The following is a 17,684-nucleotide window of genomic DNA, read 5'->3' as shown; positions in this document are numbered from 1 at the left end:
AGGTGCAGGCTGTATTTTGCTTCTTTTACTGAGCCACAATCCAGTGAAGCCTTAGGACACCCTAAGCTTGTGTATCAGTGTGTAAATATTACTCTGACATTCCAGTGGACACCCAGGTGCCACCCACTTTCTGCTTCTCTTTGTGTAAGGTCCAACTTTTGCATCTCAACCCAACTTTGAACTTGTATTGGAGCTAAGCACCAAGTACAAAAATGCTAGAATTCATGGCCACTTCCTCTTTACATGTTGACATTACAGTTAATTAAAACTGCAGAAACACTCTCCCTAGCAAAAAGTCTCATCCTTAGCTCTCTTGTTTTTGATCTGTGCGGTTTTTAATTGTCCCTCTGAATTTCAGCTTTTCCTCTCTGATGTCTTACAAAGTTCCTAAGGAGGATGTGGAGTCCCTCTCCCAGACGTTCTCTAAATTGGAACAAGGTAATGCTACTTTTTTTTCTTCAACGGAGAGTAACAGAATGCAACAGAATACAATATTAAATGTATATACATATATTAAAAAAAAACTTAAAAACTGAAAGTCCATAGCAGTTATTCTGTTATTTTAAAGGAAAAGTAATTTTGGTATTTTATTGCCAATAGATTCGCCACATTAGTGCCACCTAGAATGCTATATTTATTCTGCAGAAAGCATTACCATACCTGAGTAAAGAGCCCTAGAAGCTCCTTCCAGCTGCCATTTTAACTTGGTCTTCCTAGCTTCCTGCTGCAGCTCAAGAGGCTGGCACCTCAGATTATATATTCCTAAGGGAGGGGGGAGTGAGTTTTATGAATTCTTATGGGAGGGGGGAGCAGGAGAAGGGAGGAGAGAACTTTGCAGACTCTGGTCCCAGGAATAAAGGATTTTTTTGGGAGAGCAAGTCAGATACCAAAGAACATGTTTACAAAAATTCCTGTGTTTCTTTAGAGCTTTTCTGTGTGCATATGGCTGTATTTACATAGACCTTTCTGATGAAGCATACATACTTTTTATCTTTTCTTCTCCTTTAGGGCTGTGACAGATGGGGAGATTAATCTCCCCGTCTGTCACAGCCCTAAAGGCTGGGGTTTCATTGTTATTATTATATGTATCTCTTAATACTTTATATAAACAGAGGCCATTTAAGCCACTAATAAAACACAAATATTTTCAAACAAAGATCTAAAATACAAAATGTTACAATTCATCAACTTATCTGCAACTGAAAGAGTCATTTTAACAGTAATAAACAGTTTTATTTGTCTTTCCTTACATTCTGTTTTCTTTCTTTCTTAGTTAAACAAATGTATAATATTGAAGAATACATCTTCTCTCAGGCAACTCTAGAACAGGTAAGATCACCAGAATTACGATTGTTCAATTATAGTGTCATGAAATCTTTTACATCTTGAAGTCAACCCAAAATATAATTTGTTGCCTAATACAGTAAAAGAAAACACAATTCTAAGCAACTTTGCAATATATATTCATGACACATTTGCAATGGTTTTTTACTTATTTGTGTATATAATTGCTATTAGCAGTAGTTTTTGCCAGTCCTTTCCTATTCTCTGCCCTGGTGGCTCTGGCATTTGAAACAATGTAACACAAGGCAGCAGCCTGACAAACCTGTCTTGGGTGCCTGTCTATGGTTGAACTGTGTAAACATGGTGATACAACAGCTCTATAGACAGAATAAGCTTCTAGTGGGAAATAAGGGCTGGACAGCAGGTGTTCTCAACCTGTGGGTCGGGACCCCTCTGGGGTTTGAATGCCCCTTTCACAGGGGTCGCCTAAGACCATCGGAAAACACATATTTCTGATGGTCTTAGGAACCGAGACACTGCTCCTCTATGGTTGAGGGTCACCACAACATGAGGAACTGTCGCGGCATTAGGAAGGTTGAGAACCACTGTGCTACAGGCTTGGCCCACCTTGCTTTAAAGGAGACATATTGGATAAATGGAAAAAAAAACTAATTTTGTAGGCAATTATGAATAATATATGGTCTCACTTTAGGTTAAGAAATAATCCTATCTGTAAAAATGGCCTTTTTATTGGAGCTCCCTATAGATTCTCTCAGGTCTCGGTCAGTGTTTTAACTGAAGGGTGGGCGTGTCCTAACAGTACCTGCCAGAAGCACAGTCGGAGGGGGAGAGCCAATCACAGCCCTGCAGTCACACATGCAAAGACAGGTTTCAGTTCCCTATCAGGTCATCCTAGCTGTTGATTGGTTCCTATCCTACAGTGCAGTGTGCCGCCGGCTTCCCTGCACATCCAGAGAATTCAGCCAGCAGGAAGTGGAACAGATGGGCAGGACTAGTGGGGTTTTGGGGGGAATTTCTCAATAAATCAGTCTGAAACACAACTTTTTAAAGAATAATTCTTCTGTGTTTAGAGGAGTATAATTCACTGGTACATTCTTAATTTTTACATATGTCTCCTTTAAAGGGTTTGTAGTTCTGTTTTTTTCGCTGCATTAATATGAAACACCTTAATTATAAGTAATATATTAATGGATAAAATGTATGTGTAACAGTATGGCCATTTTGCTATTGTAGGTATTCATTGAACTAGCAAAAGAACAAGAGGAAGAAGATAACATTGCCACAATGAACAGCACTTTGTGGTGGGAGAGAAGGCAGGAGGATAGAGTTATCTTCTGACCATCACGCACACGTATAGAGCTATCTGTGAATGTGAGCTAATGGAAAGTGTATGCTGATATCCCTTTCCCTGCTAGAAGGGTCAGGAATGCCTTTCACAGCAATAAGTTGCTGACTCTCCTTGGCAGCTGAAGGATAAAGACTTCTTACGCCGGAAAAGTGATGGAGTTGAGGTTGGTTGTAGACATTTTTTGTGGGCTTTAATGCAGTCCTTCTGCACTTCGGACCTAATGCTTAAACGACAATGCTGCCTCAATAGAGGTGGGGGTGACGGAAGAAACGTTCCTTAAGAAGCAATACCCAAACCTTTTCCCTGAGCCTTGGAGCAGGATCGTACTTCATTAGAGCATAGCTAACAGGTCGACCACATGATTGTCTTGTGCTTTTCACAAATCTAAAAAAGGGCACTGGAAACAGAAAATTTCTCTCACTTATTCTCCTTTGTGCTGTTGGTAATATTTCTGGTGAATGGAGCTACCGATATACAAGTGACCTTTTATTTTCAGTTTAAAGTAAATTTCCCAATAGCTTTATAAGTCCGAGGCCTATAACCACAAGCAGTGCAGCACGACATAATTACAATGTGGCACAGTTAACACCTTTTCATGATATCTAATGTACAGGAGACAAAAGGGAACAGCTGTATCCATGTTTAATGTTTTTATTGTTCAATGTCACCACTGTTATTGTTTCTTTTCTGTTGGTTATGAATGAAATTTCAAGTATTTAAAAGTAAAACATAGTATTGATTGCCGGAAGATAAAATCTATTTATAAGTAATGTGTATTTTATTTCTATTTAAGTTATTTATTGAGTTCAATGTCCACCATAATTAGAAATATGGCACAAAACTGAATAAATATGTACAATATATACCTATAAAGAGTTACAGCGACATTGCTATTAGCTAACTCTGGGATACAGACCAACCATTAGAAGAGTATAGGCATCACTGCTGTAGCTGGCCCTGTGAAGGACAAGATTGGCAATTGCCTTTTTTCATAATTACTAAATGATGCCCAGGTTAATTAGGTAAGGGGGCACCTGTCGGCCAACGGGTCATTTTAAAATAATTTGTGTTTAAAGGAGAAGGAAAGGCTAAGTCACTTGGGGGTGCCAAAATGTGAGGCACCCCCAAGTGACTTAGATCGCTTACCTTGTACCCTGGGCTGGTGCCCCTGTTAGGAAAAAAAAGCACCAGCCCAGGGTACTTGTAGTGAGCACTTCCTTCTTCCTTTTTCTTCTGCCGGTGAAATCCGTGGGCCGGCGCATGCACAGTAGAGTAAAAAGCCGACTTTCTTGTTCAAGTTCAGCTTTTCACTCTACTGTGCATGCGCGCAAGAGCGAATAGGAAGAAGGAAGCGATCGCTGCTACCCCGGGCTGGTGCTGTTCTCTTCGTACAGGGGCACCAGGCCGGGGTAAAAGGTAAGGAATCTAAGTCACTTGGGGGTGCCTAGCATTTTGGCCCCCCCAAGTGACTTAGCCTTTCCTTCTCCTTTAATGGTGGCCAAGCAGTCCAGCTCCTATATGATGTAAAGTCATGCCCCCCTCCTCCATTTATAATCCCTAAGGCACAACACTTCTTGCATTCTTAGGTTGCCAAAGTGGTGTCTGCTACACAACTGACTGAGGTAGAAGGACCATAGTACAGGCAGAAGTATGGAATATAAATGGGGTTGGGGTGGAAGAGAGATCATAGGGGCTAATAAGGAGATGTATAAAGAAAAGGGACTTTCTCTTGGCAGAGGATGCTGGGAGTACAACTGATTAACCTTTGCTATGAGGGTGCCAAGCCGAAAGGCCAGCTGGGATGAAGGCTCACTTGCCCTGCATTTAGTTCCCCTGGAAATTTATCTGGGTGAATTTTGTAGCTGTATCTTGCTATGAGTTCAGGATGCTTATTCTGAAGTGCAGGTAGGGTGACATTCAGGGTACTACAGGGTTACTCCTGTATTTAACAATGAGGTGGCTTTGGGATGTCATGCAATGGCCTACAGTTTTCACTACCAGTGATGACCTGACCTTTGGGTGGAGGGCCTTGACCATTATGTTGTATGGGACCCTGGCCTTTCTGATGGCAGCAATGCTGGGAATTTTAAAGTCCACTGACATCACTATGAAATTAAAAACAAATCTTGATTTTTAAGCACACACCATTTGGTATCAAATATTTGCAATGACTTTGTGTGATTCTGCATACAAGGTGGCAACATAGCCTTTAATTACTCTTTGATTCATTTTTTGGTGTTACTGTTCCTTTAAAGGACATAGATACCCCCCACAAAAAAAATTCAGAGAGTGCCCTTTTTGAAATCTTTACATACCTGCCACTCCTGTTGTTCAAAGGTTAATAGTAAGGCTGCAGCCTCCCCTTAATCCCATAGGGTTCCTTCTCTGATGTGTCAGGGGGCAAATGGCTACTATGCTATTTGTTTTAGTAATGTGTGATGGTGGGGATATACCGAGTACAAATGATGCGATTCAGGTGGGGAAGATGTGCCCAACCTTTACACAATATAAAAATGAGGGTTTACTTGTCCTTTAAGCTATAGATATGAGTTCCATGCATGCACTGTTTTCTTACAACTGTTTTGAATTCTCAGTCTGCTCAGATGCAGGGTCGAAATAAACATTGACGATTGAGAGGAGACTGTTGGCTGCTTTGGGTTACAACTCAGATTGTTTCAGAGATGCGCAAATGTAATCACGCAATTGAGATCCTAACAGCGATTGGTCATTGGGTGATGCCACAATGCACTTTTAATCATCCTGTGGTTTTCTTTCTATACAGTATATTATTTCTGGTTTAAAAATGCAAACTTGCTGTGTGTTTGATGGCACCTTAAATGGGAGCATAATAAAATGTGTTTACACTGACAAGTGTCAAGTCATCTGGAATAGAACTCAGAATTAAACTGGCCTTTCATTGTACGATGCCTTGTGCGTAATGCTCTCTTGACGTTTAGTGTTGGAGTCAGCTAAGGGCTACGCTCCACCGGAGATTTTGATTAGATTTTGTGGGTCAGATTTTATCTGATTTGTCATGTAACTCCATGCAACGCCACAATCTGATCCCCACAGCTGTAATGTAGTCAAATCAGATAAATTTGTAGGGTGTGTTTTGTTCCTGCATCTACATCTGACAGTCAATGTATTTCAGCGAGGAAAAAAAGTCTGTCAGACACCATCAGATTTTATTTTGCCAGCGTGCAGCATTTCTATCCCACAGGCATTCAAGTCGGAAGGCAATCCCTTTATGTAGTTTACTCATCAGATTTTTGCATCAGTTTCATTATATTTTGATCCATGCAGCTACATCCGACTTGTAGGATGCATTTTGGCGATCTGAGACTGTCCTACTAAATCTCCCATGGAGTTTAGCCCTTGTTATGGAAAAGTCTGATACCAAAGGTCATTTGAGGTAAAAAGATAGGTTTATTAGACACGTACGTGGGTTCTGAGCAAAAGATAGTCAGAACAAAGGACTGGGGAGATTTTTATAGACTTTGTTACACAGAAGCATACAACATAATTACATTACATATGTATGAGTGTTACCAATTCAAACAAAGACCTGTTCTTGTACCACAACAGGAGGCACAGCCCTCAAGGCCTAACCAAGGCTAGCTTGGGAACAGCATCCATCCAAGTCAGGGGGGCGGTGCTTGCAGCTGGGCTCTAAACAATAACATAATATAGGTGATAAAGAGCTTTAACTCCATTGGTACCAGAATAAAGGGTAACATGAATTGCTTCACAACATCCTTCATGGAAATCTGCCTACATATATTTTTTTCTTTATTACCCTAAAGCAAGACTAGAGAGCTCCACTGGTACTGTTTGTAAGGCCACAAATTAGGTAACAATGCAAGAACACCACCTAGACTTCGTTCTTCAGATATCAGAAGAGATTTAATCTTTTACATCAATGGGGAGACAATGTACAATGGAATATTGTGCATAAAACCTCCAAGTTGTTTACACTCTATCATGCCTTTTTATACCCTTCAGTGGGGGATTTCCAAAGGCCCCCACTGCCCCCAAATATTGTCCAATCAGAGTCCAATATTCCCTGTTATCTGTCCATCATTCGGGAACCTTCTCCTCACGTTTGATCACGCGTGATACTAGAAGTTTCTGGACTTTCCATGACAACATGGGACATCTGGGGCCCATCGATAGCATGGGGTGACGATATATGATTCAGCATGTAGCAGTTAATCATTCCTTATCTGTAAACAACTTACATAAAGTGTACAAACAGCTTATTTTAAATGTATATACTTTTGCTGTAATTTCTTGCTAGTTTTAGGCCTTAAATTTACTTGTAGGCCTGAAGCTTAAACACCTATATTTAAACCTGTCCTCACATGTTGTTCACCAGCCACCATTCGGGGCTTACAGAGATCCAACTCCACTCTGGGTACCCAATGAACATAAAGGAAAAAAATGTTTGCAATAATAAGAAGCCCTCTGTATAAACATATCCTCCCTTCCAATAGTTTAGCTTTAATTTCAGCATTTGCCCTCTTAAGTGCAAGAAGTTGCAAAAACCATATGTGTATGCTAATTAAAACAGTAGGTAATACGGCACAAGCCCTATTCATTGAACTAAAGTTGAAAAAAGCTCCTGTTTCAATGCTTTTCTGTTGATTAATTGAGTGGGCATAATACACCTACTAGTCAGTATTCCTGCGGAGCCTGAAGTAAATAATAAAAAAACAAAATATTTTAAATATAGGAAAATACTGTCAATAAGTGCCATTAAAGGGGAACTCCTCCCCCTCCGAAAAAGGCTTTATGAATGAATAAGCAAAACATAATTCTTAGCAACTTTCTTTACTAGATTTGGAGGTGTTGGTGATATCTTAAAGAAGTGCTACCCAACTATTTGTGGTGCCTAATTTTACCTAAGAAAACTGGAAAAACGTATTGACTCGAGTATAAGCCTAGGGTGGGAAATGCAGCTGCTTAGTTTCAATAATCAAATAAATAATAAAAGGACACTCAGCGTGACCCCCTGTGAACTGTTCATAAATATAATATGCTGGCAGCTGCAGATTAGGGAAATGTGGATGGAGGACCCTTTGACCCTCCTGCCTTGAAGAGTTACAGCACTGGGAAAGAAAACAGGTACAGGGAAAGAAAAATGGTAAAGCAGCAGACAAAAGCAAGTTTGGGAAGGCTAGGTTGCCATACTAATTGACAAGTACTTGCCATCCTGCTGCGTGCGCTACCATTGTATAAATCGTATGCTTCAGTTGTATGCTGCGAGCGTTCCCATCATATGTGAGCTGTGTGCACGTTCCCTGGTATCAAGGCGTTCGTATGCTGTACTTGTATCCTGCAAGCGTTCCCGGCATATTTCTGCCGTGTGCAGTTCCCATTGTATAAAGGCGTTCGTGCGCACATGTTCAACGCCCTACAGTTCCCTCTGGGATGATGGTTTGATTAGTGCATGCTTACAGACTTAAGCCGTATCTACAACAGTAAACTGTGCAAGCAGCTGCATACAGAAGAAACAATTGTTCACTGGCCAGCTCAATATGTAAATGCAAGAAACATTTACAGGTATCGGATCCCTTATCCGGAAATCCATTATCCAGAAAGTTCCGAATTACGGAAAGGCCATCTCCCATAGACTCCATTTTAATCAAATAATTCACATTTTAAAACATGATTTCCTTTTTCTCTGTAATAATAAAACAGTACCTGTACTTGATCCCAACTAAGATATAATTACCCCTTATTGGGGCAGAACAGTCCTATTGGGTTTATTTAATGGTTAAATGATTCCCTTTTCTCTGTAATAATAAAACAGTACCTGTACTTGATCCCAACTAAGATATAATTACCCCTTATTGGGGGCAGAACAGCCCTATTGGGTTTAATTACTGTTAAAATAATGTTTTTAACAGGCTTTAGGTATGCGATGCGAATTAAGGAAAGACCCCTTATCCGGAAAACCCCAGGTCCCGAGCATTCTGGATAACAGGTCCCATACCTGTACTACCTTGATGCCCATGTCACAGTAGCACCAAGAGTGGACCTTGTAGTTATAATGCCGTCACATCTCCAAACTATCAAGAGAATTTAACATGCTACAAAAAACTCTCCAGACTTTCAAGCCCCATTTTGAGGTCTAACATTTGTTAAGGGCCCTCCTTGCTTCATAACAAGGTTACAAATGTAAAAATATTTTAGCCTTTCAACCATAGTTCATCTAGTTCACCATAGTTCATCACAGTTTCAACATATTTAGGGCATAAAATTAATTTTAGGCACGATATTACCCTGCTTACTTTCAAGCTGCGCGCGCACACACTCGAATGCTGCAAGCGTTCTGTGTTCCCATAGTATAAAGAAGTACGCGAGTGCAAGTAGGTGCGGACGCAAGCATGTCCATCCAAGGGGGGGGGTGCGCACGCAACAAGCCCATTACATCTTAAAATCCTTATATTCGAGTATAAGCCGAGGGTTACTTTTTCAGCACATTTTTGCTTATACTCGAGTATATACGGTAGCTATTTAGGGCGGCACCTTATACTGTTTGGTATGTTGGGGAAAGGTGTCTGGGTAGCCCAACTCTTAACTTTGTACCTTAAATAAAGACTGTATGATGAACACCCTTAATTCATATTAATTGCATATAATTGGAAGTGGTTTAAATCTCCTCGGAGTTTCAACCACTGTATTTCTTTTATATGTAAAAAATCTGGGATCACCCAACATTTGATAGCAACCAATGTTCTTATTCACCTTTATCAGAAGTTACAGTAAATACACTGACAATGTCACACTCTTTATTTCATGTAAGGGTTCATTAAAATTGACATCAAAATAGTGAAAGAATCCTCTATTGGTGACACGACCAGTTTGTCAGACTTTGGCCTTCATGCCTCCCTTAGCTCCTCCCCAGAAGTGCCACTTGTTTGTAGGACATTTTCTTCTGACCTTGTGGCTCAGCTTTTCCCAGAAGCTTGATAAAGTTTCCAGTTTCTTCCACAAATAGTTTTTGCATAGCTTCGATGTGTTCCTTGGGTCACTGTCCTGCTGCATGCTGAAATTCGCACAAAGCAGTGCTGACAGCAGGAGATGGCATTATGTGGTAAAATAAAAAAACACAATTTCCTAGTGATTCCAAACTCTTCAACACTAGTGTATTTATACTGGATACATGCCTTTGTTTACATTGTATTGCTTACAAAGCCTATGTGGTTTGCTATACCAGTAACTGCATCTGGGTCAGAATGAACCACATTCTGAATATTCTGCATTTTAGAACCTGACTGTTCCTTTAATAATGTCTGTCCCTTATGTCCCCCAAGCCCACAGAGCTCACGATTGAGTCTTCTCTGATTGTCTCCTACGCTTATTTGTTGTTTGGAAAATAGTATCCCAATTGCTGGCTTTACTTTTACACTACGGAATGTAGGTCTGGCAACAGGGGGAAACTATTAGATAAAAAACAGCTTAAAAATAAAATCTGCTTAAGCAGAAAATGATCTTTACCCTCCCACCGGAACCACATGGGAGAAAAAATAGGAGAAAAAATATTTGAGAAAAACAAAGTAAGATCCCACACTCCATCACTGCCAACTCCAGAAACTGCGTAATATGAGAATTACACAGGATGCCAGAACTTTAACTGAAAGGATGTTCCTCACCAGATGGACTAATACAAGAATAAATAAAATACATACAATAAATTAGCTGCAATTAAAGCAAAACTCACATTTTTATAATCAAAACAAAACAGTTCAGGTCACAAAAGGAGGCTACCGGCCCTTGTTTGCATGGGGGCTGTTGCTAGGTGCAGTGTCGGACTGGCCTACAGGGATACCAGGAAAACTCCTGGTGGGCCCAGGTGTTAGTGGGCCCTCCTGCTTCTAAACATTTGGCCTAATTCATGGTCATTCCCTGTTTCTCTATGGGAACAAATTTACTAAATATAAAGAAGAATAGATAATAGTACCTAAAGAAAATAAACTAGGAAAATATAGAGGCTGAGTGAGAAGTGGATGAAAAATAGTTTGAAAAGTGGGCCCACGGTCTAAGGTTTTCTGGTGGGTCCTGGCATCCCAGTCCGACACTGGCTAGGTGCCAGTATTACAGAGCCTGGCCCTTGGCTTTCCCTTAGACTTTTCCCTATGCCACCCTACTCAATAGTATAGCTATAGTAATAGCACAAGCAGGGCCCTTCACCACTGTCCAGCAAAAAATAGTTGACTGGCACAACGAGTGTAATGCAAGCGGGGCTTGGCCCCTGCGTGTTTATTCAAAAAATAGCAGCAATGTTTCGGGGGTGTACCCCCTGACGAAGGGGTATGCCCCCGAAACGTTGCTGCTATTTTTTGAATAAACACGCAGGGGCCAAGCCCCGCTTGCACTACACTCGTTGTGCCAGTCAACTATTTTTTGCTGGACTGCGCTTGGGAGTGCCCACTCTCTGGGCTGTACACCGAGTAAGAATTGTTGGAGGAGGTAAGGCTGTGCTGGGTGAACTTCCCTTGACCACTGTGGCATTACCAGCGGTTACAGGTAGAGCTGATAGATTTAGGCATGGGTAGGTGCAGTTTTTCACATGGCAGGTAACGTGTGGAACACCAAAATGGTGTTAAGGCACCTTATGCCTGCCCAGAGTGAGAGACTGTGAAGGCTTTGGTAAGAGTAAAAATGCAAACTATGTCATTAACAAGACAAGTTAGGGAAATAAGGCACATGATCAGGGCCAGATTTAACTTGGCGGCGCCTCGAGGCCGCCCCCGCGAGTGCGCATGTGCAATCGCGCGGCGCCCTCTCCCCTGAGTGCGCATGCGCATTCGCGCATTTAAACTCCCATACGGAGCAGTGGGGAGAGGTCCCGACTGCTCCGTATGGGAGACAAATTTAAAAATTCTGTTGCGGCGGGGCGGCATGCCGCCCCTAAACTTGTGCCGCCCTAGGCCCGGGCCTTTGTGGCCTTTCCACAAATCCGGGCCTGCACATGATTACGCAGTCACCATATACTATTCACAGTAGATAAGGGGAAATTTAAAAACAGAAATCATTATAGTTTTTTTTATTCAATCAATTAATTGACATGTTCTGGGCTGGAACACCCATCACCCATTCATACAGAACAATAGCAGCACAAGAACAGTTCATAGGGAGCTTGGGGTCTTTTGGTAAAGAAGGTTGTCATTGCTGCTATGCTACTGGCGCTCTGCTGTGCTGTGATCCAATTGAATTAGGAGATAAGCTTTTCTCATCAAACTGAATCTGGCCCTTAGGGGGTTATGTAATAAAAGGCACTACATTTGCCCAGGAGCAGTGACCCATAGCAACCAATCAGCAGGCAGCATTTACTGATCACCTGTTTAAAAGCAAACATCTTATTGGTTGCTGTGGGTTACTGCTCCTGGGCAAACTTAGTGCCATTTATTATATATAGGGGTTACTGTGAAAAGGTAGGCAGAAAGGGCAAATGATCAGAAAAGGCTCAGCATACCCCACAAGGTAAAGAGTTATAACTACTAACTACTCCAAATTACTGTATAAAAACTTCCAGCTATTGATGGAATTGGCTGATTTCACTTAATAAGCATTTCCTGTCCCTGTTGAATTGGGCAGTAGGAGAATGGAACTCGCAGCCTTACAATATGTACAGAAACAAGACAAGCATTGTTCCAGCAGGACAAATGCAACAATCAGCTGCTTGTGTTGTACACAACAGAAATCCTTATCTTTGTGCTTAATGGTTCAGGGTTTTTATAGAAGAAACACAAAATATCCATGTTCTATTTCACCCCTATTTACACTTAAATAACCAGTAACAGCAGGATTCATTCAACATGACAGAGTATTTGGCAAAGATTTCTTTCCATTACATCCTACAGGCAGAACACCAAGAGTTACCACTCATGTCCCCTGGTAGGACAGCTAGCACAAAGAATGTATTAGTCAGTTTTTAAAGCCCCCCAGGTGCCCCTAGTTGTGTATGCTTTTCCTGTACTACCTGTGGATGGTGTAGTGAAGATCAAGAAGATCCAGGTTCTTAGGAGCTTGATGGGCGACTGGGGGTTACGTGAGGGTGAAGCCTTGCTGGAGTGAAATGTCACCTAGCAAGGTAATGTGTCAATATGGGGCATATCAGACCTTTGGTAAGGGACTTAGTAGAGCCCTATGTGCCCTGTGCCTGATGTAATTGCCATGGTCTCCGCTGGACAAGTTGTGGTCGCTTCAGGGGGAAATTTTGAAGCGGCGCTATAACATCACACTTACACTTGTGCTGCACCGAGATGCCAGCAAGTAATTTGGAGTTGTGTCTAGTGATGGGCAAAATGTTTTGCCAGGTATGGACTCGCGGCAAATTTCAAAAGGATAGCCGCGTGACAAAAGAATAGCTGCAGGCGACAAAAGAATAGCTGCGGGCGACAAAAGAATAGCCGCGGGCGACAAAAAAATAGCGGCAGGTGACAAAAGAATAGCTGCGGGCGACAAAAGAATAGCTACGGGCAACAAAAGAATAGCTACGGGCAACAAAAGAATAGCTTCGGGCGACAAAAGAATAATATTCGCGAAACAGCAACATTTTTGCTGTTTCGCGAATTTTTTGCCATTTCACAAATCTTTTAAAAGATTCGAGAATTTTTCAGCGAAGTGAAACGGGACATATTTGCTCATCACTAGCTGAGTCTTCTACCCTCTGGAACTATGTTTAAAGTATATATAACCCTTTAATGGCAATTTTTCAGTATCTGTGACCACAGTGCAAACATTACACGCTACCCTTCACAGACAAGGTACTGTATATACTCGAGTATAAGCCTAGTTTTTCAACATCCAAAATGTGCTGAAAAAGTCACCCTCGGCTTATACTCGAGTCGGGTGCCATGGGTCCCTCTAGACTAGCACCCTCTCTCCTTTGTGTGCAAATTAGGCCACCCGCAACCAGACCCTCCAGTACCCTCCCTAGGCTCCCACTAGCAATACTTATTTCCCCTTACATCTCCTCTGGGACTGGGCCTGCTGCCAGTTTGCCAATGTGCAATGAGCCTGGGGTAGTACTCATATTGTTTTTGTTGACCCTCTTCTCCGCTTACAGAGCTAGTTTACTGTTTTTCTTTGAAATAAATATTTAAAAACATATACCCCACTGATGCCTCAATTAATGTAAATTTATTGGTATTTATTTTGTTGTTAAAACTTAGCAGTAGCTGCTGCATTTCCCACCCTAGGCTTATACTCGAGTCAATAAGTTTTTCCAGTTTTCTTAGGTAAAATTAGGTACCTCGGCTTATATTCGGATCGGCTTATACTCGAGTATATACGGTACTTGCCAGATGTCTAGGTTCCCCTCCAAGAGGACACAGAAAATGGAATACAGGATTTGTGCTGTGTGTGAGCAGTATCTATCTCAGGGGTCCCCAACCTTTCTTACTCGTGAGCCACAGACAAATGTAAAAAGGCTTGGGGAGCAACACAAGCATCATAAAAGTTCATGGAGGAGCCAAATAAGGGCTAAGATTGGCTATTAGGCAGCCTCTGTGCACACTATCAGCTTACAGGGGGCTTTATTTGGTAGTAAATCTTGTTTTTATTCAACCAAAACTTGCCCCCAAGTCAGGAATTCAAAAATAACTCCCTGGTTTGGGGGCACTGAGAGCAACACCCAAGGGGTTGGGGAGCAACATGTTGCCCTGAGCCACTGGTTGGGGATCACTGCTCTATCTGATGAACATATACAATAGAACTGTATTGCCTGCCATCACGGCTACCGTTGATCAGAGAGCAAATGAAGAAATCAAAATGTTTTGTTGGAATGGTTTAAATCAGTATTATCCAACTTCGTTGTACTTATAGCAGACATTTTTCTGACTCACGTTTTGAAGGGCTGATAAAGGAAGTCTGATGGCCTACTTCCCATCAATGTGATTCAATCTTTTGACTCTCAAGATGGGCATATTGGGCAAAGATCTGCTCATTTAGCAACCTCACCAAACAAACAGATCTTTCAGCGTATGGCCACCTTAAGATAACAAAGACTTATCCCCTTATTTAATTTCAGACTGCCCCATAGAGTCAGATACAATTCAGTGAGAAAAACTGGAACTGCACTGGGAGAAAAGTTTTGACTGATGAACTGTTAAACTATAAGATAGTGTGTTTTCTCTGAATCTGACCCATTATGCTCCACACAAATATATGTATAAGAGGAACCATCTTGTTTACTATCAATCTATATTTGTTTCTGTCTCCACTTTAACTTATGGTTAGTCATAGCCATCAATAAGGAAGCCATGTCTCATTGTTTGGCAGTCACAGAAGAGTTACAATTAGTGATGAGCAAATCTGTCTCGTTTCGCCCGAAAATTTGCAAATCTTTAAAAAGATTAGCGAAAATGCGAAAATGTTGCGTGTAAAAGAAAGTTGGGGTGTTGGAACAACAGTTTTACTCCACATACATAAAGGGAGCTTTTGTGAATCTGACATTCATTTAACTCCAATTTATTTCCAATAATTGACCAGATACAATTATCATTATTTATGTATTTATATCTTGGTATTTCTATAGCAGACACCCGGAAGAACATGTTTTCAAAAAAGAAGACAAGAAATCCTGTGTTTCTTTTGATAGAGGACTGTGCATTTCTGTGAGTGCTTATGGCTGTATTTATATAGACCTTTCTGATAAAGCTTACTGAGTTTTTACCTTTCCTTCTCCATTAAAAGAGGGAATTGATAATTGTGCATTCCATGGCCCCATGTTCTATCAACAATTTATTCTGTACAAGTAAAAACATATTCAGAAACAGGGGTTTCTAGTTACAAGTTTATGATTATAAAATTGCCAAACCACCACACTAGAATTGCCAAAAGGGGCTGTCTGGTTATAAAAAAAACTGGGCAAAATCTCCCCTTTGGCGAGGTGTGTGATGTCATAGCCCCACCCCCAAATGTGTCACTACATCAAGGTAACTGACTGCAATGGAATGCAGTGCCCACGCAGACGACTGGGGGTGCATGTTTGCTATGCGCTGTACATATATTAGCCTTTCTTGTAAATCAGAAAGAAAAAACCCTCTATAGTATATACAGCAAGATCATGTAACCTGCAAGTCTCCAGCTGCCATGGAACTCCAGCTCTCTCCAGCCTTTAACTTACAGACAGTTGAGCTCTGAAAGTTTTGTTGCACAACAGGATCAGGTTGTTGTTATAAAACTTTCTATGCTTTCCACAAGATCCTTACAACATAATAATAATAATAGCAGTCCTGAAAAACTCACCACAGTCAGGTGACAGTCAGGAGCGCCACCTTGAGCCTTCAGCTAGGGGAGCACAATCAAAGGGATCATGTAAGAACTCAATAAGCACTGCTCCAAACAGGCAGGTACAGATTTGTGTAATACAAAAGAATTAGCCTCACCCATTTACTTCAGATGTTTATGTGCCTGTTTAGAGAATTGGCATTGGGTGTCTGCTCTTACTCAATAGTTTCACTTCACATTCCTCCCCAAAATGCTTGGACAGACAGTATTCTGAATTTTGTAGAGAGGGAGCTGCAGCTGCATCGCTGGTTGGGAAATATTCCCTTTGAAATCTGATACACAGTCCACAACTGCACTTTGGATTTTGTCACCAACCCAAAAAAACATCCGAATCCAAAAACATAAGGATCACAAACACTTAAACCTTCTTGTTAGAATCAGGCTGGAGTGTGCAGCCCGTCCTACAGCTGGGTCTTACCTGGGAATATCACAGTAAGTCATTCATTAGGTTAAAGTAAGTATCAGTTTTAATATTGGCATTTCTTGTATAAATACAGTATATATATATATATATATATATATATAATCTGTTGTTGTGTTTGTGTTTACTGTGTATTTGGGAGGTGCATGCAAGCTGTACACTTGTACATAGTAAGGGAAACTTGCCTTTATATGAAGAAGCCTATACAGTAGTAGCCAGATTGCCCCTTTTATCTGGGGACACTAATTCAAAAAATGCAACCGTCTGTAAAGAATTTATTATAATGAATCCAGTTCTTAACTCACACAGCTCTTGATTTCTGTAGGTGCCTAGTCTGCTTATCATTTATTAATAATATTACTATATTGTTTTTAGCAGCACATAATAACTCCCTATTTATACTCATGCGTAGACTGTAAATTCTACAGGGCAGCCTCCTTCATCCTATATCTCCTAACACGTGGCAATTCATCTTTGTAACTGCATAAGTTTATCTTTTTTACTGTACTGTGTTGTGTACCTTGAAATATAACATTAGAAAACAGTTCCAGGGGACTTAGCTGTATTATTGCCTTATGAGAAGGAAGCTAAGGGAAGCAAATGCATTCAGACTGACATGCTGGGAGGTACAGCTGCAACGTCAATATTGCCAGATAACTCCTTTAGGTAACAAAAGCTGCAATGAAACCCACCACTAGATGTCCCCAGCGAGCTTAGCCCCTCATGCACATTGTCAAGCCCAGAACAGGAACCTATGTGACTTGTTCTTGCTGGAATGCCTTTGATCTTAGTGTGGCATTTGACTTATAGGCTAATGAAATGTTAGCTCTGAAGACTAGAACAATGTACACATATACATATATGCAGGAGTAAACCAATATGTACTTTAGTTCATTGCACCTTGATAAATTCTATTGTATTGCTTTAAACTACAACTCCCAGCAATTTACTAATTAATAATGCTAATTAATAATGAGTGAGGAATTCTGAACATTTATTTCTTATTACATTTCAATCGCCAGGGTCTAATTTGAATCTCAGTCCAGATGTGGCCCTTGGGCAGACATATCTTGGTAACAGTGCTGCCACCTGACAGGCAAAAATGATGACTGTTCCCAATGTTATTAATAGGGTAGAAAGGTAAAAATATACCTTTTTTCATAGAAAATGTGGCAACCCCAATTGACATACTACATTGTCAGGGGTGCTATAGGGATTGCTGCTATTTAGAGGCATTTTTTTCAGAAAGGTAATGTAAATACAGCCATAGGCACTCATGTCCTCTATCAAAAGAAACACAGCATTTCC

At 41.0% G+C, this 17,684-nt stretch overlaps 2 protein-coding genes and 1 long non-coding RNA gene across 7 annotated transcripts in view; 2 read left to right on the top strand and 1 right to left on the bottom strand.

The window, feature by feature from the left end:
• The window catches only part of abca5 (ATP binding cassette subfamily A member 5), a 74,788-nt gene extending 71,365 nt beyond the window's left edge, over positions 1-3,423 (top strand). For all 4 annotated transcript variants that reach the window (XM_031894000.1, XM_012966224.3, XM_031894001.1 and 1 more), the window contains 3 exon segments: positions 359-438; positions 1,274-1,329; positions 2,539-3,423. In XM_031894000.1, coding sequence (XP_031749860.1) covers positions 359-438; positions 1,274-1,329; positions 2,539-2,643 — 241 coding nt within the window. In that variant the 3' untranslated portion in view covers positions 2,644-3,423.
• Positions 3,424-9,433: 6,010 nt separating this feature from the next.
• On the bottom strand, positions 9,434-16,145 carry LOC116407967. Its single transcript, XR_004220650.1, has 2 exons — positions 15,914-16,145; positions 9,434-9,704 (listed from the first exon to the last, which is right to left on the bottom strand). It is a non-coding gene; the product is annotated as an uncharacterized LOC116407967 (long non-coding RNA).
• The window catches only part of abca8 (ATP binding cassette subfamily A member 8), a 63,336-nt gene continuing 61,782 nt past the window's right edge, over positions 16,131-17,684 (top strand). Inside the window, exon 1 of one of the 2 annotated variants that reach the window (XM_031894111.1) lies at positions 16,131-16,387. The gene's annotated coding sequence lies outside the window, so the exon portion shown is untranslated. Of the gene's footprint in view, positions 16,410-17,684 lie in introns of both variants that reach the window. The other variant, XM_031894112.1, reaches the window with a different exon arrangement.

The sequence above is a fragment of the Xenopus tropicalis genome, chromosome 10 (assembly GCF_000004195.4).
Source record: "Xenopus tropicalis strain Nigerian chromosome 10, UCB_Xtro_10.0, whole genome shotgun sequence".
In the NCBI taxonomy this organism is placed as follows: domain Eukaryota; kingdom Metazoa; phylum Chordata; class Amphibia; order Anura; family Pipidae; genus Xenopus; species Xenopus tropicalis.
Note: the sequence above shows the minus strand (reverse complement) of the source record. Positions and strands in the feature narration are given on the sequence as shown.